This window comes from Zootoca vivipara, chromosome 13, assembly GCF_963506605.1.
Source record: "Zootoca vivipara chromosome 13, rZooViv1.1, whole genome shotgun sequence".
Taxonomy (NCBI): Eukaryota; Metazoa; Chordata; class Lepidosauria; order Squamata; family Lacertidae; genus Zootoca; species Zootoca vivipara.
Genome location: NC_083288.1, coordinates 16,091,407 through 16,113,004, shown reverse-complemented (window position 1 = coordinate 16,113,004; position 21,598 = coordinate 16,091,407). Strand labels below are relative to the sequence as shown.

Here is a 21,598-nt window from a genome sequence, read left to right as displayed (position 1 = left end):
CAGTCTCCAAAGCTGTGTCCCCGAAGCCCCTTGCTGACTTACATTCTTCTGCGCTCATACCAGGGTGATGATGACTAGTTGTTGCTGTGCTATTCTTGCCTAGCTGCATTGGCTCCCAGTACGTTTCCAAGCACAATTCAAAGTGTTAGTGCTGACCTTTAAAGCCCTAAATGGCTCGGCCCAGTACTGTATACCGGAAGGAACATCTCCACCCCCATTGTTCAACCCAGACACTGATGTCCAGCTCCGAGGGCTTTCTGGCAGTTCCCTCACTGCGAGAAGTGAGGTTATAGGGAACCAGGCAGAGGGCCTTCTCGGTAGTGGCGCCCGCCCTGTGGAATGCCCTTCCAGCAGGTGTCAAGGAAATAAACAACTCTCTGACTTTTAGAAGACATCTCAAGGCAGCTCTGTTTAGGGAAGTTTTTAATGTTTGATGTTTTATCGTGTTTTTAATATTCTGTTGGGAGCCGCCCAGAGTGGCTGGGGAAACACAGCCAGATGGGCAGGGTATAAATAATAAATTATTATTATTATTATTCTCCCAACACATCACTGACAGCAATGCCATCAGGGTCAGGCCAGTCAGCGCAGGCCACGGACTCCAGCAGCCATCTTGCACACATCTTGCCACTCTGCTCATGGGAGGCTTGCCAGCTGCTGCCGCATTATTACAGCATTTCCTTGAGCTGAGTAGGTGTCAGGCAGAGCAGCAGGTGAGCAAAATTCTTATAACAACATCAAGGTGTTGGGAGGGTGGAGCCGTGTGGGTTACGTGGCTTGATGGAGTCAGCTGTCCATGCCGGGAAGTGTGAATGTCAAATGCAGATAGTCCAGCTGGCTTCTGCATGTGTGACACGGAGGAAGGGCACCTTTCTGCCTTGGGTAGCAAAAAGAAAAAGAAAAAAAAGGCCTGGTCCTGCTTTGCTCTGTGGTTTTGCAGTATTTTTTGTTGGCTCCATACAGAATAACTCCTTTTCTTGTTTCCCAGGGGGTGCTTTCTTGGTCTCATAAAATTAGGGATCCTATTAAGAGGCTGCTTTGCATTCTGACACTTCCATTGGTCTTTCTGAGGACTGTAGAGGAAGCAAGGCACAGCAAACTGGACTAAATAAGCATAATAACAGTAACTACCAACGGATGCTATTTTGCCAGTCAGCCACTTCCACCGGAGCAGATTCCACCTGTGCGCCCACTGGGGAGAAGAGAGGAGAGAGGCTGCCCTAGACCCGTCCTCGGAACGCGTTCGCAATGGTCAGCGCTCAGCGACGGACCACTTTCGGCAGAGCGCTGGCTTGGAAGCATCGCCTCTCGTTCCAAACCACAGAGATAAAAAAAAGTGTAGAGCAATGCGCACCGCCAGTGAGCTGACGGTTTGGTTTGGAATATTTCCGCGTTGACTCGCTAAGTTGACCTTTGCTGCTGTCTAATTTAAGTTGTACTTTTGTAGGGGTGGGTAATTCTTGACGAAAAAAAGGAAACCAGCCAACCACAACGGTGCCTAGGAAGGATAGCAGCCTCACGGAGCCATGCACCGCCGTTCTAGCAGTGATATCATTCTCATTTCCAATTCCACCCTTAGAGATGGCAAACTATAGAGCGGAGCCGCTCTGCGCCCAACAGAGAATCCCGGCCAACGGCAGCTTTTAAAAGAAACAAAAAAACTCAAAACGAAACCCGAAAGTTCACGCTTCGTGTGACTCTTAACTTTCCTGTCTCTCTCTCCGTAGCGCGGGCTTTGCGGATCAGGGCAACATCCTGCCTCGACTTCAGCTGCCCGCTTGAATACACTTCCGGTTAGGCCACCGGAAAAAGCGTCATAGCCCTCCTTCAGACTTCCTGCTTAGGGACGGACTCGCTGAATGTGGGTCCTCGTTTCTTCTGCTGCGCGTAGCAACAGCAGTGGGGCGGTCTTCCTCTTTCAGTGCAGGAGGGCCAGCTCCTCTGTCTGGACAGGAGGACCCCCTGAGAAATACAAACCTAAATTCTTTTTTGTACCAGCTTATATTTGTTAGAGACAGGCATTTTGAGGTACCTGCTGTTTCAGACTGCATTGCAGTGGGGTGCAGTTTTGCTGCTTGTGAGAAGTGGTCTCCTCCCTCAACAAACATCCCATACAGACAGACAGACACCCAGTAGAGATAATGTGGTTTATGTTCCTCCTCTCTAAACTCTGCCACTACCCAAAGTTAAATATAGGCTCGCTCATGACTGTGGGATTCAAATATTCGATTTCCTCTCCTCATTGGCCCTTTTGGGGCAGTTCTCACATGCCAACCCTTGCTTTCATTTCACCAATCTCTCTCTCACCTTCTCAAAACAATATATGATTTCCATCGTAGCCCTTCCAACCAGAGTTCAGGAGCCAAGTTTTCTCAGTGGAACACGTTTTTCTTCTTTTCTGGTGGTATCTACTACCGGTATCTCTTGGAAAATAGGAAAATTCTAGCCGCCCCCCCCCTATGGATAAACCATTGAGAATTGGGAAGATTTGCGAGAGTCTTCTACGTTTTTATATATATATATAAGAAAACAAACCCAAAACCATTCTTTTTCATCCGCAGGCTGCCCAGTGCCATGCGGTGCCTCCTCGTCAGCCAAGACAAGCGACACGATCCAGTTCTTCTGCCTGATGGTGTGACTGTGGTTCTGGGCAGGGGACCTGAGACACTCGTCACCGATAAAAAATGCTCCCGGACACAAGGTGAGTAATTTTTCTCTTAGGGATTTTTCTTTTCCTGCTAGTACAATCCCATCCAATCATTGTGCTTGGTCTAATGTTGAACTTTCTGGGATTCTTTGTACAGCATTTGACAGATCGCTCCTTCCTGTTCATCCCTTTGATTGGGTCACTCTCAGGGGTCACAACCTTCCAAGTTCCGCATGTCAGCAGTGGGCAGGGCCAGATGCAAAAGCAGATGCAGCAACAAATATGAATTTTAACCAGGTATAATAGGCTGGTTTCCATGCAGGCTCACACTCCTCAATGCAGGCAAGCAAGAGGCCTTGTCGACAGTTGAAGGACTCATTCCTGCCAGGCAAACAGCAGTAGGCCTGGTGAGATGTGTGGCCTGAAGAGAGAGAGAAAAAATATTTAGGCTTCTGGTATATGACTAACTCAAGTGACCCTATAGCCTACACCAGACATGTTCAACTGGTCGACCGCGATCGACAGGTAGATCCCCTGGTGATCCTGGTCGATTGCAGGATCCATATTGATTGCGAGCTTAGAAAAACTTCGGAATGAATGTTTCTGCCCCCTACCCCCTCACACTGTCCCAGTGTGGCGTAGTGGTTAAGAGCGGTAGACTCGTAATCTGGGGAACCGGGTTCGCGTCTCTGCTCCTCCACATGCAGCTGCTGGGTGACCTTGGGCTAGTCACACTTCTCTGAAGTCTCTCCGCCCCACTCACCTCACAGAGTGCTTGTTGTGGGGAGGAAGGGAAAGGAGAATGTTAGCTGCTTTGAGACTCCTTAGGGTAGTGATAAAGCGGGATATCAAATCCAAACTCTTCTTCTTCTCCTCTGTCGTGCCAAGTGGGCGGAGTTCAGTGTTTTATCATTGCGGTGTGGAATACGGTGATTGACTTTAGTGGTACGTGCGATTGTTATTGGTGGAGTGTGAGATGAGTGAAGTATTTCATTCTCCCTTAAAAAAAGCTCAGCAACTGTGTTCTCCCAAAAAGAAAGCTCAACAACTCTGGTCTCTCTCCCCCCCCCCCCAAAAAAAGAAAGAAAGCTCAAGAGCTCTGGTCTCCCCAAAGAAAGCTCAACAATTCTGGTCAATCCTCAATGACAATTGGTAGATCACTGTCAGTTTTTTTACACTGGCAGTAGATCACAGTCTCTCGGGACTTGACGGGCCTGGCCTACACGCCTTTATTAGTAATGCTCTACTTTCCTGGAACTCCTCCAAGTGAAGTTATGGTGTTTTTTTTTTCCTTTTTGTTCTGCCTGACTGCACCCCACGAGTTTAATGTCTGCTGCTCTGCGGGAGCCACAGAACGAAAACAGGAATAAGTGCAGATACGGATGACAAATGTGAGATCTTTCCGGGGGGGGGGGGGAAGAGAAGTAGTTGCAAAAGTTTCCAGGCATCAGGAACTACAGAGAGCCAGTGTGGTGTAAATGTCCACCATGCTGGACAGGTCAAGGAGACCTGGGCTCAAATCCTTGCTTTGCCAGTCATTAACTTACCTGCCTAGAACTTGCCTTACTTGGTTGTGAGATTAAAATGGAGGTGGTGGAGACGTGAAATCCACATATTCTCTACCTTGAGCACCCTTGAGGGGAAAACTGGATGCAAGTGAGATCAATACCTGTCCCTTCCTTTGCAGCTTCTAGAAATGCTGCCTCCCCTGCTGCCTGTGCATGCCTTTCCAGCCACTGGGGACGACCCCCGTCATTGGGCAAAGCGAGCCGGAAGGGGGAGCAGCAATAGCACTTTTCCCACCACCACCCTGTCAACACACACACACATGCACACTTCACCACCTTATTGCTTCTGAGCTGGTGATCCAAATTCTTAGCTGCTCCACGCTGACAACACACATTGTAGGAAATGGAATGATTGCCAAAATGGGGTGGAGAGCAGGCAGTACCGTTCCCAGTGGAACTCTGCCTGCTGCATGCAGTGCAGTAGAATGGCTTTGTTTTTTGTGGCTTCCCTTTGCCTGCTTTGCCAGTGGGAGGCTTTCATCTTTCTTGACTTCTCCTTTCCCTTGCTTTCTACCCATTTTCCATTTTGTAGATAATATGTTTTATTAAATTTCCACGAATTTCACGCAAAATCCCAGTACATAATATATATTTTTCTTTTGTCAACTTCCCATCCCATTATCCGTGGTGTTTTTAAAAATAATTTCTGTGGTGCTTATTTCTGTTGAATAATTAGAGATTGTTGTATTAAGGTTGTGATATAAAAGAGTGAAGCTAGGATTCAGCAGTGAGATAGAATACAATAATCTCGAATTATTTCTGATTTCTACCCATTTTCATTTCCCTCTGGTTTCTTGATGCTGCTTTTAAAAAATTACTTCCTCCATTTTCTCTTTCCTCCTTTTGCCTTTCTTCCTCTCCCTCCACACCCACCCATAATTCCTTTAAAAGAAAAAGAAAAATAAGCCCAGCACCACCACTTCCAGTTCTGATTTAGTGTTATGAATTAATGTACCCAGCCTGATTGATTCCATGTGTGAAATCTGGGTTTTCTGGACATGCCTTGCGGGTGTAACCAGCCCTGTTTTCTCTTCCTGTTTCCTCGCAGTGGAGTTGCTGGCCAATTATGCCTATAGATCCGTCCGAGTCACGCAGGTAAGACAGGGAGAGTTCAGATTGTCCCAGTTCCGAGCCTTGTGTGTGTGGCTCTGCTTCATATGGGAGCCTTGTTTCCCTAAGAGGGTGAAGCAGGTGCTTTTGGGTGTCTGGTTGCAGGCAGGCCCCCTAACGTATTGGTGTGTTGGCAGCGAGGGGTGAACCCCACGTCGGTGGAGGAGATACACCTGCGTTGTGGGGACAGCACCACTCTCCAAGAGGGAGAGACTCTGTGCTTGGTGAACGGGCTGTATCCCTATCGCATCCGCTTTGAGGAAGATTCCCGCTCCCCGAAGAAAACCCTGCTGGAGTTCTTCAGTCCCCGGCGCCCCCAGAAAAAAGAGGAGGACGGCAAGTCCCAGCCAGCCAAGCGGCCCAAGACATCCTCTCCTTCTGAGGACGAGGAAGACGACGATGTCGACCCCTCGGTGGCCGAGAAATTGAGGCAGCTGCAGGAGACGGCAGCAGAAGCAGAGCGGGCGCGGGGCCAGCGTCCCCGGCAGCTGCACCTCTCGCAGTTGGCCCCCCAGCCTCACGACTCCTGGGAGGACCATGGCAAGCTCCTGGTCTTCACAAAGAAAGGGGTGCTGCCCAGCGCCAAAGTAAGGTCTTCAGCTCTCAGCGGGAGCTAGCATTGCTTCTTGTGGGCTGTGTAATAATAATAATAATAATAATAATAATAATAATAATAATAATAATAATAATAATTTATTATTTATACCCCGCCCATCTGGCCAGGTTCCTCCAGCCACTCTGGGCGGCTTCCAACAAAACATTTAAATACAGAATGTTTTGTTGGAAGCCGCCCAAAACATTAAATACAGAAATCCATCAAACATTAAAAGCTTCCCTAAACAGGGCTGCCTTAAGATGCCTTCTAAAGGTCTGGTAATTGTTGTTCTCTTTGACCTCTGGTGGGAGGGCATTCCACAGGGTGGGTGCCACTACCGAGAAGGCCCTCTGCCTGGTTCCCTGTAACTTAGCTTCTCGTAGCGAGGAAACCGCCAGAACAGGCCCTCGGCACTGGACCTCAGTGTCCGGGCAGTGTCCTTCAGGTATAGGTGTTGTTTAGAGCCATGTCCTAGCTGAGGCTGGTGGGAATTGTAGTCCAAAACACCAGGAGAACACACAGGTGGCAGGAGGCTGCTTTGGGGGAAATGTTCTGGTTCCACCTTGCGCCCCACCCTGTCCTCTTCGTTAATGCAAGAAGGGCAAATTTTTACATCACTTGTCTGGAACCGTAGGCAGAAAGTCCGCTTAAAATAATGAAAACGCCAGAAAATGGTAAAATCGTAACATGGGGCAAATAACTAGCGTTGAGTAAAACTCAACTCTCTGTCATATTAACTCTCTAATTGTTAACGTTGAGGTCTGTTTCTTGTATTTTGTAGCTTATTCTTTTTGCCACAAGATTCTTTGGGTACTTTTTTTTTTATAAGAAAGATGTGATTCAAATGTCTTAAGTAAAACCTCCTCTACAGGACATCATCTGGGCAGGTTGGGCAATATACTCTTCAACCAAGTCTTTGGCTGATTAATATTCTGCAGCCTGTAAAACGTGTTCGTGGGAGGAGGGGTTTGTTTTGTTGTTTCTATTTTAACTATTTATTTGTGCTTTTATCTTGCATTTTTGTCTTGTGAACCATCCTGGGATCTTTTGATGAAGGGCGGTCTATAAATCTGAATAATAATAATACAGTGGTGCCTCGCTAGACGAATTTAATTCGTTCCACGGGTCTTTTCTTATAACGAAAAATTCGTCTAGCAAATCCCATAGGAATGCATTGATTTTTTTTTGGATTTTTTTTGCCCATAGGAACGCATTAATTGAATTTCAATGCATTCCTATGGGAAACTGCGATTCACTAGACAAATTTTTCATAAAACGAATTCGTCTAGCGAGGCAACCTCCGCTCGAAAAATCCTTTCGTTAAGCGGAAATTTCGTTAAGCAGGGCATTCGTTAAGCGAGGCACCACTGTAATAATAACCAGGCGATGTAGAATAGCCGGTTCCTGGTGTTCTCTCTCACTCTTTGCCCTGGTCCATGTCATGATGTGGCAGATTGGACCGTACCGCTTCAGGTGGCTGGTGTGTGCTGTTTCAAGCCCATGTGAAAACCCCTTGCAAGTAAAATAAATCCTTGATTTATTTCATTTGTACCCCGCCCTCCCTTCCAAAGGAGCCCAAGGCGGCACACACCAGCATGTTAAAACAGCACAATTTGAAAAATAGGCATATTTAAACCTTTCGGAACATTTAAAGCAGGCTTCCTCAACCTCAGCCCTCCAGGTGTTTTTGGCCTACATTTCCCATGATCCCTAGCTAGCAGGTCAGGGATGATGGGAATTGTAGTCTCAAGACATCTGGAGGGCCAAGGTTGAGGAAGCCTGATTTAAAGAAACTTAGATGATATATTTTATGCTGTGACGCTTTCGGAAATGTGATCTTCCGGCCACATTTTGTACAATCCAGTCTATAGACGCCCCAAAAGGCTTCATTTGCACCTGCTGAGAGCCAGTTTGACCCAGTGATTAGTGGGTTGGATTGAAGAAATCTGGGTTCCAGTTCCCATTCCGTCTTGGGCCAGTTGTTTTCTCTTAACCTAACCTACCTCAGAGGGTTGTTGCGAGGGTAAAGTGGGAGGAAGGGGAGCCGCGTAGATAGCCCATATTAGGTGCAAAAATAAATAAGAGGCGCAGACCAGGTTACATGGTAGCCCAGCTGAGAAACGGAACCCGGGGCGGGAGTATGCAAATGAAGTGGGTGGGGCTATATGTTAGTTTCTGTGCTTAGCAGCTGGCACAGAGTTCTGTGGGACAGGTAAAAGGACTGGTGATGGGCACCAGTGTTGGGAGAGGGGCAAAACTGGTTGTCTCCCACTCTCTCACACATATACCCCCACTCCCAAATGCAGCAACCACAGAGCCGGTTTAGTCCTGGACCCCAATGGTGTGTTGCTAAGTATATTTCCTCCGGTCGTCAGAGACAGCTCCAATTTCAGATCTTCTTGGGCGTTGCAGGGCAATCAAAGGGGCAGTAAGGATTTGTGGGGTTCCGTGTTGTCCCTAAGATCTCACCAGCATGGTTTCTGCTTTGACGGACGGTATCTGCCCTGAAAGGGCAGGGGGGGGGGAGGTTTCAGTTTGCGATTGCCCTGTGTCCTGTGCAGGCTCACCTGACAGATTTCGGTAGGGGTACTGTAAACCAGGAAGTGGGGGAGCAATGTTGCTTTGGGGGAGAGTTGGAAGTTGAGGCTTGATGCCAACCTAGTGATGCTTGGCCTTCTTTCTGCCTCCCTGCCCAGGTTGCCGGTTTCGATCTGGACGGGACCATAATCACCACGCAGTCTGGGAAGGTGTTTCCTACCAGCCCCGATGACTGGAGGTGAGAATGGGGTGAAATACCAGGGAGGCGGGGGAATTATGGGCGGCCAGCATGGTCCATGGCAAAACCTGTGTTGATCTAGGTGCAGAGAGGCCCGAGTTCAAATCTGCCCCCCCCCAACCATGAAGCTCATTCTGTCAGCCCAGCGCACCTCCCAACAGTTATTGTTTGGGTCAGGCATGGGGGGGGGGAGTCACCGCATATGCCACCATGGGCTGCTTGGAGGAAAGATAAGGGGGGAGGGGAGTAATAAAAGCAAGACGGTTACCTAGTAGTTAAGAGTGCCAGGCTAGGACCAGAGAGACCTGTGTTCATTTCTTCATTTTATTCCATTTCACAACACGTATACAGTGGTGCATCGCTAGACGAAATTCATTCGTTCCACGGGTCTTTTCTTATAGCGAAAAATTCGTCTAGCAAATCCCATAGGAATGCATTGAATTTTTTTTGAATTTTTTTTGCCCATAGGAACGCATTAATTGAATTTCAATGCATTCCTATGGGAAACCGCGATTCGCTAGACGAATTTTTCGTAAAACGCATTCGTCTAGCAAGGCAAGCTCCGCTCGAAAAATCCTTACGTTAAGCGGAAATTTCGTTAAGCAGGGCATTCATTAAGCGAGGCACCACTGTATACCACTTTATTGTAATAAAACCTCAAAGTGGTTTATGAAAAGAAGCCCGGTCTCTCTCTCTCACACACACACACAGACACACACACATTTTCTCTCTGGCCTACTTTACAGGGTCACTGTGAGAATAAAGGGTGGGGAGGAAAGCCAAGGACACTGCCTTAATCTCCTTGGAAGAAGGGCAAGCTAAGGAATGTAATAAATAGAAGGGAGAATATTCCTACTCATATGGGGGAAAGTGAGAAGAGCTCCCTGGTTGTGGTGGTTGTGATTCCTGCATTGCAGGGGGTTGGACTGGATGATCCTTGGGGGGGTCCCTTCCAACTCTACAATCCTGTGATTTTATAAGAGTGATGTCAGGCTTCTTTTGTAGGACGAAGGCACTGAAACGGGGGGCTTGTGCTGGTGTTTCTGCATTGTGCTTTGCACTCTCACCCTAATGCCATCCATGGCAACGTGCCATCAGCGTTGGGATCAAACTTGCTGTCTTTTTGGACTACAACTCCCATCATCCCTAGCCAGCAGGACAAAGTGGTCAGGGATGATGGGAACTGTAGTCCCAAAAACCGCTGGAGACCCAAGTTTGGGGAGCCCTGCTGTAGATGGAGTTGGACTACAACTCCCATCATCCCTGAATGGCCAGGCTGGCTGAGGCTAATGGGATTTGGGATCCAGCAACCCCTGGGACATCACAGGCTGCCTGGGTTAGGGAGAGCAGCACTCAGTTATTGACTTTCACCCCTTTCTGTTTTGCAGGATCCTGTACCCTGAGGTTCCCCGCAAGCTGAAGCAGCTTCAGAGCGAGGGGTACAAGGTAATGCACCTTCCCCAAACCACGTTACTCGCTCCAGCTTCTCCTCTCCTCTCCTCACCCCACCTCACCTCTGTGTTCTTCTCTCCTGCATCTCTGCCCTCTTTTCCCCACCCCCACCCCAACCGGGCAGGTTGTGATCTTTACCAACCAAATGGGCATCAGTCGCGGGCGCCTCAGGCCCGAAGTTTTCAAGGCCAAGGTGGAAGCAGTGGTGGAGCGGCTTGGCATCCCCCTGCAGGTGAGTCGGGGCAGGGAGGGTGGTGTATATCCCAGAATGCTTTGCAAAGGGAAGCTACACATTGAGCTGGGGTGGTGGTGGTGGTGGAGTGGGCTTTGGAAGCAAACATTTTATGGTATACCATATATTTCGCTCCATAAGACGCTCCTATGCCTGCCCTTGCGAGCGGGCATTCGCTCCATAAGACGCACGGACATTTCCATTTCCCCTTCCTTTTTAGGAGGGAAAAAGTGTGTCTTATGAAGCGAAAAATACCTGCAGAATAGAAGAGGGTGGGTTTGTGTATGTGTGTGAGAGAGAAAGTGAAAGAATGGAAGTGGTTTATTGAATATTTACAGATAAATTGCAAACAGATAGAAACATTAGCAAGGAATATTGTAATAACCTGCAGTTTCATAAGAGTATATATTTAAAGTAAATGAGCAAATTAAATGAATTTGGATATGCAGAAGATATTAAAAAAATTAATTTAAGGAACCGCAGAAAGGGGGGGGGAGGAAGTCAAATTTTGAAATGTTAAATTGATTGTAAAACTAACGAAACGTATAAACTCGAAAAGTATAAATAAAAACTTTTTAAAAAGAGAGAAAGGGGAAATAAAGCTGACAGAGTTAAAAACAGGTGAAGGGCTCTGGGGGCTCCAAGGGCCTTGTGGGTAACTGCCCAGGGGCCACGTCCTAGCAGTGGACAGGGACAAAATGACATAAACAGATAATCCACACGTCTACATGCATCCACATGTTCTCCCCCAACATTCACAGACAGCCATAGAATTGTAGAGTTGGAAGAGACCACGAAGGTCATCTAGTCTAACCCCCTGCAAGGCAGGAATCTTTGGCCCAGCATGGGGCTTGAACCCACGACCCTGAGATTAAGAGTCTCATGCTCTACCAGCTGAGCTATCTATTTAAACCTCTCCCCCAGCACTCCCTCTCTCTTTCTCTTTCTCTCTCGCTCTTTCCTTCCTAATCTAATCTCTCTTTCTCTTCTTCCCCCATCCCAGCCTCCACAAATTTGCATTTAGGGGAAAAAAGATCTCATTCCCAAGCCTAAGTCCTTCAGTTTCTGTTCTAATGTAGTTTCCAGGGGTTTGCAGCCACGTGCAAAGATCAAGGCAATGCAGAAATCGAAATGGTGAACTGTCCCCATTTCCCATTCTCCAGCAAGTTTTATATCTCTCGCCTTGTCACCCATTGGGCACGGGCTGGGGCTCAGCCAAACTTTCCAGGTGACAGCAGAGATACCCCAGACAAGAAGACTTTGGCTCAGAGACGTTTGATCAAGGAAGAGAAGGAGAAACTGAAAACAGTATAAAAATAAAATGCCAGGATGTTTTTTATCTGGACAAGGATGGGACAGACAGTGACACGCTGCTGCCATCTTTCCCCTCCCAGGTCTTCGTGGCGACTGGTTCTGGCGTTTACCGCAAACCTGTCCTCGGCATGTGGGAGCACCTGTGCAAGAAGGTGACTTGAGACTTGAGATTGTGACTTTGCTGTTAGTTTCATTTTCCACACTCTAGTCATTTTGCATTGTAATTAGTTGGGAGCGAATTTCCCGCCATCTGCTCGCAACCTGAAGCACCGAATCTGCGCATGCTTGCCGCGCGATCTGGTGCTTCTGTGCATGCGCGAATCGCCGAACCCGGAAGTAACCCTTTCCGGTACTTCCAGGTTCAGCACGTTTGTATCCCGTGGTGTACGCAACCCGCAGTGAACGTAACCAGAGGTACGGCTGTACATTGGTTGTCGAACAGCTTGGCTCTCGAACAAATCGGCTCCCAAACGCCGCAAACCCGGAAGTGAGTGTTCCACAGCTTCCAATTGAGCACAGGAAGCTCCTGCAGCCAATTGGAAGCCGCGCCTTGGTTTGCAAATGGTTTCCCAGATTAAGTTTGACAACCAAGGTACCACTGTAAGTTGCTGAAGGTTCTTTTAATCGGTTTAAGTTTTAAAAGTTGCATTTTCCCCAGTGTGGCTGGATCAGATTGTTACTGGGGGGTGGTGGTAGGGGGTTATCTTTGTTGTGGATTTTGTCATCCGCCTTGTGTATCGCAATGTAGAAAGGCAGCATGCAAATTTGAAAGGAAAGGAAGAAGGTACAAGGGTGCAGACAGAGGGGTGGGAAGAAGAGAGAGAGAGAGAGAGAGAGAGAGAGAGAGAGAGAGAGAGAGAGAGAGAGAGAGGCTTCTGTGTCACCACATGTCTTGATTTCCCACCCCTCATTCCCAAACTCTCTTCCAAGGCAAACGGTGGCCTAGAAGTATCTTTGCAGCAAAGCGTCTACGTCGGAGGTGAGTCAAACACTCAGGCTGAGCTGGGAATCCTCAGAGCTGGTGGCAGAGGCTGTAGTGTTGCGCGGTTCCTTTTCTTACTCTCTGCACAAGCCCATCCTTTCTCTACCTCTTGCGCTTGTTTTATTTATTACATTTATGTACCGTCTCCACCTTGCAAGGATGTCAAGGTGGTGTGTGCCTGGTCCCCCTCCCCCTCCTCCTCCCCATCACAACAAACAACCCTGCGAGGTAGGTTAGGCTAAGAGATGGTGGCTGCCCCGAGGTCAGAGCGGGGATTCGAACCCCAATCTCCCAGGCCCTAGTTGAACGCTCTTAACCGTTTCGCCACACTGGCAAGCCCAGAGAGCAAGGACACGCAGAGGGCCGCATGAAATCAGGCCGGGGGCCACACTCCCCACTCCAGCGCTATGGGGTGCCATGGACAGTATAATGAGAGGATGGGTGCAACTTGCGTAGCACCTTCATTTGGTGGGAGCGAGGAACAATTTCAAGCTTGTGAATCTTCACTGCAGGCAGAGTTGTAGTTTCTATGCTTCCCGTACTCCGAATTTACATGCCCCAGTTGTGAGCGTTAGCAATGATCTGTTGAGTTTTCCACCTTGGGCTGCTGGATGTGTTTTCATACCTCCTCTCCCCCCCCCCCATAGATGCAGCTGGGCGACCACCAAACTGGGCCCCCGGACACAAGAAGAAGGATTTCTCATGCAGTGACCGCTTGGTATGGAATCAGTTCTTCTCTTTCCTGTCATCTCCTTCAGTTTCCCTTAACCACGAAACAGAAAATTTGGCCACCCTGGATTAAGCAGTGTTTCCCAACCTTCTGCCTCCAGCTGTTTTCGGACTACAATTCCCATCATTCCTGACCACTGGTCTTGCTAGCTAGGGATGATGGGAGTTGTAGTCCCAAAACATCTGGCGGCACAAGGTTGGGAAACACTGGATTAAAGAACAACTGCTGTGGTTTAGCATCCACTATTCCCCCTCTTCTCTTCCGCCAGGGTTTTTATTTATTTCAAAAAGAATTTATATACCGCCATTTATATGCTGAAATATCAGGGCGGCGTACAGAAATAAAACATTGAAACAAGTGCGTAATCATTAAACAGTGCAGAACAGTCATTGCCATCAGCCTGGTTTACAGCATTGCCTAAAGGGTCCCTCCTGTTTTTACTTATGCAAGATGTGATTGCTGTCGTGGAAATGCTGTTCAGGACTGTATTTTGTGCCCAGGGAGCTACTAGATACACAGAACTTGCCCTCTAGCTTCCTTAGAATATCAGCATTCAGCCAAAAGCCAAGTTTCTAGCACTCATGGAATTCCTCCTTTATTTTTATTTTTTAAAATTAAAAGCAAACTCTTTGTGTATTTAAAACATTTCTATCCCACCTTTCCTTCAAAAGCTTCAAGGTGGCAGGTTTTAATAGTCCTCCACTGAAATCTAGTGGGGGTGGCGGGGAGAGAACCATGCCTTTCACCTCATTTTCTCCCTCTACCACCTTTCTTGATGTCCTCAAATCCTACAGATAATTTGGAGACCCAGAATGCAGTTTTAGTTTGTATTTTGCCCCAATTCTATCCCTTGTGTTAGGCAAGTTGTATATCCACCCACCTGGTTACATAGCTAGTTTGCATGTTCTTTTCCAGTTTTAAAATTGGCGAAGGTGGGAGGTTTTTGGAGGTCTTAGGTTGTGATGTTAAATTCTCGAGAATAATCTTTTGGAGAATATTCTCTTGCGATTAATGAGAATATTAGAGAATTTTCATTTAAAACAGGAGAACATTCATTTTAATGCATTGAAAGTGATATCATTTTAATGCATTGAAAATGATGTACAGTAATTAGTCAATATACATCTTTATTCATGGGTAAACTTGTTCAGGTGGCAACCAAAAACTGTACAGATACTTTTATTCAATGGGGCAATGCAGTGAATTCACATTCTTTCAATTTTTGCACCGAACTTGAAAGTGAAAATTCAACGTGAATCTCGTAAATCACTAAGCCTGCCACTAACCATATATTTACCATCAACTTTGAATTCTAATTATGTTGTGTATACATGAACTGTAGCTTTTAAAGTAAAAGGAATATTTTTTTTTAAAAAAAATTCAGGTCCACTACATGAGTACGTTCTTTAACAAGCATATCTACATGGTACAGTATTTTCGGTGCAACACTAATTAAATCAATATAAAGTTTAAAATAAATAAGTAAGAAAATAACGGGTTCTTACATTAGAATTTACGGTTTGTGGAGAATATTCTCTGGAGAATTTTCTAGCAGGGAATATTATCACCTCACATCACTCGTCTTAGGAATGCTTTGGCCATGGGTAGGGAAACTAAGGCCCAATCGCCTTCTAAATCCAGCCTGCGGACGGTCCAGGAATCAACATGTTTTCACATGAGTAGAATGTGTCCTTTTATTTAAAACACATCTCTGGGTTATTTGTGGGGCATAGGGATTCATTCATTTCCCCAAAAAAATATAGTCCAGCCCCCCACAAGGTCTGAGGGACAGTGGACCGGCCCCCAGCTGAAAAAGCTTGCTGACCCCTAGTTTTGGGTATTTGAGGAAGTGGTGCCTTGCAGTGAAGCGTTTGAGCTGGAAAAAGGAAAAAGTTGTACCGATGTGTTTTCTATGCAAAAGTTTGGGCTGGTATCGGCAGCCCACATCGAGCACTTAGCAGTCAGCTCCTTCGGTAACCAGTTGTGCACCAGATGTTTTAGAAATACAAAAAGATGTGTTTGATTTGTGTATGGTACAGAACTCATGGGCCCAAGAATCTCCACTTTCTGTTTTTGAAACAAGATGCTAGCCCTCATGGTGCGGGGGGAAGGGCAGATCTGAAAATGTGACTTCTTAGAAGTCAGCGGGGGACTAAGGAGGGAAGCGAAGGCAGTGCCCCTTAGCCCTTCCTGGTGGTGCACCTATCTGGAGTATTTTATTACCATTCTCCTCGTTCTCTCAATCCCAGACAGAGGATTTCAAACCCTTCGGAGAGTTTGGAAGCAAATGACACAGGATGAGCAGGCCGAGATGCAAATTGCACATACTCTGTGTACTTTTGTTGTGGCCGTGGAGTATGTGCGTTCTGGCTGCCAAGAGTACAAGTCGTTCTCATCTGCTCACACTTTTCCCTGGCTCCTTTACCCACGTTAACAGCTTTCCTTCTGCCCGTCCTCACAGTTTGCTCTGAACGCTGGGCTTCCCTTCCGCACCCCCGAAGTGTATTTCCTGGGCTGGAAAGAGCCACCGTTTGCACTCCCCAACTTTGATCCGGTGAATGATTTCTCTTTCGTTTCTTTCGGAGCCGGGCTCGCCTTTTGTTTCTGTTCATATAAAATCGGGTGCTGCCTTTTCGCATGCCGTATTTTGTGATCTGCAAAACAATCTTTGCAGGTTGATATTTGGAGGGGGAAGAGGGGGGCTTTTGAGTCCGAGAGAGAATGGGCTTCCCTGTTGTTGTTGTTTAGTCGTTTCTGACTCTTCGTGACCTCAAGACCACCTAATGAGCTTATGGCAGAGGGTGAGATTCAATTGGGGGATTTTGGATTCTTGCCAGCAGTCTCTTAGCCCTGGGATGGGTAAAACTCTGGCCCTCCGCATATTATTGGACTCCAACTCTCATCAGACCCATCTAGCAGGGCCGATCAATGGTCAGGGACGATAGCAGTTTAGTTTATCAACATCTACAGGGCTAAGGGTTCCTCGCTCGTGCTCTAGGAAATCTTTGTTCAAAAATATGACTGAATCCAGGTCCTCTTTATTGGGGACAAATGTCGGGGCAGGGGGAATGATTGCTGACCAAAAGAACACCTTTAATAAACCTCCAAAGAAAGTTACTGGAAAGGTTTGCCTGTTGCTGCTTGTGGTTCCCCACTTCCAAGATTTGTGGGAAGCTGAAGGCAAAAAAAAGTGTTGCATGCCAGCATGTTCTGTGCCTACTCAGAAAACCGTTTAAAAAAGGAAAGCCATGTGGGTGGCAGGACCAGAACTTTATCCTAAACTGTGGCTGAGCAGTGGGCTTGCTTGCTAGTCAGTTAAGCAGCTTTTGAGTTGTGAGCAACTGTGATTTTTTTTTTGCTCAGAAAACCTGCACGTAGCCACCTGGCTATTCTTGCAGAGTTTTACATTCGCATCATTTTAGCACTTTATTCCAATTCAGAGTGTGCATTTCCCCCCTTTTCTCTGCCCTCACTGAAATTGGGCCCGGCGAGATCTGCAAAAGCAGAGTTTAATAGGCGCAGCTGACAGACTCGCCTAAGACTACAGTGGTACCTCGGTTTATGAACATAATTGGTTCCGGAAGTCTGTTCATAAACTGAAGCGAACTTTCCCATTGAAAGTAATGGAAAGTGGATTAATCCGTTCCAGATGGGTCTGCAGAGTACTCAACCTGAAGCGTACTTAACCCGAAGCATGGGTGTAATTGGTTCCGGAAGTCTGTTCATAAACTGAAGCGTTCATAAACTGAAGCGAACTTTTCCATTGAAAGTAATGGAAAGTGAATGAATCCGTTCCAGATGGGTTCGCGGCGTTCGTAAACTGAAAATTTGTAAACTGAGGTGTTCATAAACCGAGGTTCCACTGTATTACATACAGTGTCTGAGTCTCTGCGTCTATTATATTCATACATTTGCCATTATTGTCTCCTCTTACACAGCGAACGCTGGACCCCAAAGCACAGCTTTATGATCCCCCAGACGCTTGCCTGACCTCGTCCTCCCCAGAGGTGGTTGTAGCTGTTGGCTTCCCTGCTGGTGAGTGGCCGTTTACAACACCTTCCTTATCCAAGCTTCGTTTTCCAAAACTTTGTGCAAAAGGTTCCTCCAGTCTCAAAAAGTGTGCATGGGTAACAGATGCCCTTCCCTATAATAATATTTTAGCTGCAGTTCATTCATTTTCAGCTATGTATTCTTGTTATAGGGACGCAGGTGGTGCTGTGATCTAAACCACTGAGCCTAGGGCTTGCCGATCAGAAGGTCGGCGGTTTCAATCCCTGCGATGGGGTGAGCTCCCGTTGCTCGGTCCCAGCTCCTGCTAACCTAGCAGTTCGAAAGCACGTCAAAGTGCAAGTAGATAAATAGGTGGTGGGAAGGTAAACGGTGTTTCCGTGCGCTGCTCTGGTGCGCCAGAAGCAGCTTAGTCATGCTGGCCACATGACCCGGAAGCTGTCTGCGGACAAACGCTGGCTCCCTCGGCCTATAGAGCGAGATGAGTGCGCAACCCAGTGTCGTCTGCGACTGGACCTAACGGTTAGGGGTACCTTTACTGTTACCTATTCTTGTGATAAAAATAGTGCACCTGGACATTCCATTGCTGTGCCCATAACCTAGGTTTAAGGTGCTATTTAGCTCCTAGCTTCCATATCTCAGATTCTAACACTGCTTTTAACACCGCTGTCTTCTTCTCTCATTCCAGCTGGCAAGTCAACTTTTTTGAAGCGACATTTGGCCTCTGCTGGTTATGCCTATGCCAACCGGGTAAGTAGGAGACGGCGGCTGCCTGGGAGTAAGCCCTGCTGAATTCAAGAGGATGGCCCTGCCTGTCTTCTTCTTCCTCCTCCTCCTCCTCTCCTCCCCTTGTAACTCATCTTCTCCCCCTCCCCCTTACAGGACACACTTGGCTCGTGGCAGAAGTGTGTGGCTACGTGCCAAGCAGCACTGCAGGCAGGGAAGAGCGCAATAGTGGACAACACCAATCCGGACTTGGAATCCAGATGCAGGTGAGGTTTCTCTGGTAGGCAGATGCGGTGAGGTTGTTCCTCCAGCAGGCAGGCAGGCAGGCTTCCAAAGTCCTCTGAAAAACCATTGTGCCCTTTCCCCCCCACCAGGTACATTGAGTGCGCCAAGGAAGCTGGCGTTCCCTGCCGCTGTTTCCTTTTCACTGCTTCATTGGAGCAAGCCAAGCATAACAACAGAGTGAGTAGCTTCTTAGGAAAGTTATCAAAAAGCTTCCGCCTCTTTTTCTCCAGAGGGACCAGGGCACCTGTTTGAACTCGTGTTCCCCACTCTGATTCTTCTGCTTTCACCCCACTTCTGGAGAAACAAATCAAGGCCGCAAAAGGATTTCTCTCTCTCTCCATCTCTCTCTTGTATAGTCAGACTTATCATTAGCCAAACTGTCGGGCTGCCCCTTCCTCGAGCTGGAGATGATGTATACTTCTCTGAGCTGTACCACAGAGTGACCTATGGGAGACCTTGGTTAGGGAGCCCTGAAACGAGCCACCTATCTTTGGAGAAGTGCCCTGATGGACATTATCAATAGTTTAGTAAATGAGAGCCCTGGGATTTAGGCAAGATGGCTGGATTTAAGCCCCTGCATTTCCAAATTGTTAAGGGTTGAGGCATCCCTCAACGTGGAGGGAGCACCCATTTCTGGCACATCATTGGCATGTGGTCCACCACCAAAAAAGTTACTTCATCCCTGCTCTAGCTCAACAACCTAAGACTGTGACGTGCACCTCTTTTGTTTATGAATGGCCTCTTTCAGAAGTGTACAACATTCTTAACCTGCAGTATCTTATAGTCAAAACTACTCTGAAAGTGAAGTCTGGATTTCTGTTTACCCTGATGTGTTGTGGGAGGGACGGGACGTATTTTAAATAGTATGCTGGACTTTCCCTTTGTCTCTTTCCAGTTAGTGTTGCCTTCCCTGTGTTTTTGTTTTCTTTTCTTCTGTCTTTCTGTTGTGCTTAATAATCAAAGCACCCCCTTCATGAACTTACCCAGTCCTCTTTGATAGCTCTGTGGGCTATTGGCCAGCGCAGATGAACTGTGTGTTGTGGGAAGCACTTCTGAAGTGGATCCTCCTCGTTTCTTCACGGTCTGACATCAGCCAGCTTTCCCCAAAGGGGAACACCCCCACGTCCTGTTCAAATAAGCAGCCCCCAGAATGACTAGAGAGCAACCTCTCTTCTTTTTCATTTCAGTTCCGGGAAATGACGGAAAAGGGCCATGTGCCCGTGAATGATATTGTCCTGAACAGTTATAAGTGAGTTTCTGAATTACCTATAGGAGGGAGGGGAGCTTGCAGTGGCAAGGGCGCAGCTACTACAGTGGTACCTCGGTTTATGAACACAATTGGTTCCAGAAGTCTGTTCATAAACTGAAGCGTTCATAAACTGAAGCGAACTTTCCCATTGAAAGTAATGGAAAGTGGATTAATCCATTCCAGACAGTCCGCAGAGTACTTAAACTGAAGCGTTCATAAACTGAAGCAAACTTTCCCATTGAAAGTAATGGAAAGTGGATTAATCCGTTCCAGACGGGTCCGCGGAGTACTGAAATGTTCTTAAACTGAAGCATGGGTGTAATTGGTTCCGGAAGTCTGTTCATAAACTGAAGCGAACTTTCCCATTGAAAGTAATGGAAAATGAATTAATCTGTTCCAGATGGGTCCGCGGCGTTCATAAACCGAAAATTCATAAACCGAGGTGTTCATAAACGGAGGTTCCACTGTATTAAACTAATGAATATTAAGCTTTGGGGGCCCTAATCCTAGAGCGGCCCCAGAAGCGACTGTAGGCCACGTTGCTCACTTTTTTGAGGTCTAGTGGACCCAATCTGAGTCGCACAACTCGAATTGATTTTTTGTTGCATATGCTTCAGCAACCCCAAAGTTTTGAGAGTCAGTAGCACAGGTGTGGTGATCTGTCGTGGAACAACCCCGCTGAAGAAGATGGCAGTGGTTGCCCCGACCTCATTGCTGGTTGCATAACAGTTCAAGTTTCAGGGCCCCCCAAATGTAGGTCCGGCCACTGCTGGGGAAGGCTCTTTCTGTACTGCCACCCTGATTTCTTTGGCACCTAGCCAGCATCCTCTAAAGAATGCAGAAAGCAGAATTGTACACTTGCGTTGAACGAACTATATTTTGTTGTGTTTGCTGTGCACAAATTTGCATGTTCCCGTCACCCAGCTCTCACTTGATAAAAACAAGCGAACTACTAGCTCTCAAGGTTGCTGTGGGGGGGGGGGGAAAGGGGGAATGGCCTGTTTTGAACTTCAACCCTGAGATGAACTGTGGGAGTTTAGACACTTCTCCCCACGTCCATTTTCACTTTTAAGTTTTGCCATGAAACACCCAACTTAGTTCCAGAAAATAGGCTGAGGACTGAATAGGTTGCATCTCTGAAACATCACTTACAACTGGCTCTTTCTCTCTGCTAGGAATAAGTTTGTGGAACCATCGTTGGACGAGGGTTTCTCTGAAATCCTCAAGATTCACTTTGTGCCTCAGTTCTCAGATTCTCAACTAGAGTCACTTTACCGGCAATTTTCTGAGGGATGACAGTGTCCTGCTATTTGCACCCATCTGACAGAGCCTTTAAAAATAATGTACCTCTCTGTTGCCAAAGAAAGGTATACTTATGAAGTGTGACGGCTCCCCCTGCTGGTCAAAGGGGAACCTCGCTTTGGGCTGGAGAACGTCCTCAGGCTGTTTGAAAATGGGAGTGGAGACTATATAATAGGATTCCCTTTTCCCCTGTGAAAAGGCATTTTAGAAACCATGAGAAATAAAAGTTTTGGAACCCAAACGGTTGTCCTCTTATTTTTCAGGTGAGAGCTATAGCCTCCTTGTCACCCAAATAAAGCCAGAATGGGGAATTTACATTAAAACTTGTTTTTGGAAACAATTCTGCTCTTGGGCTAGCATGCCTAGAACTACAGGGAACAGTTGGAGAAGGATAAAAGACTGGTGTCAAATTAGAAGTTCTAGTCTGGTTATACCTATTCCCTGCCCCTCAGCAGAGCCAACATTGCACACCAGATAAGGGAGGGTGACAAAATTAAACGTGACATTGAGAACTGAAATGTACTTGAAAGCATCACTTTTTTTTTGGTATGAGCCACAGAGTACGCAGCTCCAAAGAGGCCATTTCCATTTACTGCACAAGGCAAAGAAGGCTAAAAAGTTT

The 21,598-nt window shown here is 47.1% G+C and overlaps 1 protein-coding gene across 1 annotated transcript; it reads left to right on the top strand.

Annotated features, from left to right (window-relative positions):
• Nucleotides 1–1,845: 1,845 nt before the first annotated feature.
• On the top strand, nt 1,846–21,454 carry PNKP (polynucleotide kinase 3'-phosphatase). Its single transcript, XM_035134740.2, has 17 exons — nt 1,846–2,028; nt 2,562–2,701; nt 5,264–5,310; nt 5,463–5,912; nt 8,617–8,696; nt 10,085–10,142; nt 10,273–10,380; nt 11,775–11,846; nt 12,625–12,673; nt 13,324–13,394; nt 15,868–15,960; nt 17,345–17,441; nt 18,103–18,164; nt 18,297–18,406; nt 18,515–18,602; nt 19,613–19,674; nt 20,850–21,454. Exons 2-17 carry the CDS (start codon nt 2,575–2,577, stop codon nt 20,968–20,970), a joined length of 1,695 nt encoding a protein of 564 aa, XP_034990631.2. The 5' UTR covers nt 1,846–2,028; nt 2,562–2,574; the 3' UTR covers nt 20,971–21,454.
• The last annotated feature ends 144 nt before the right edge of the window (nt 21,455–21,598 follow it).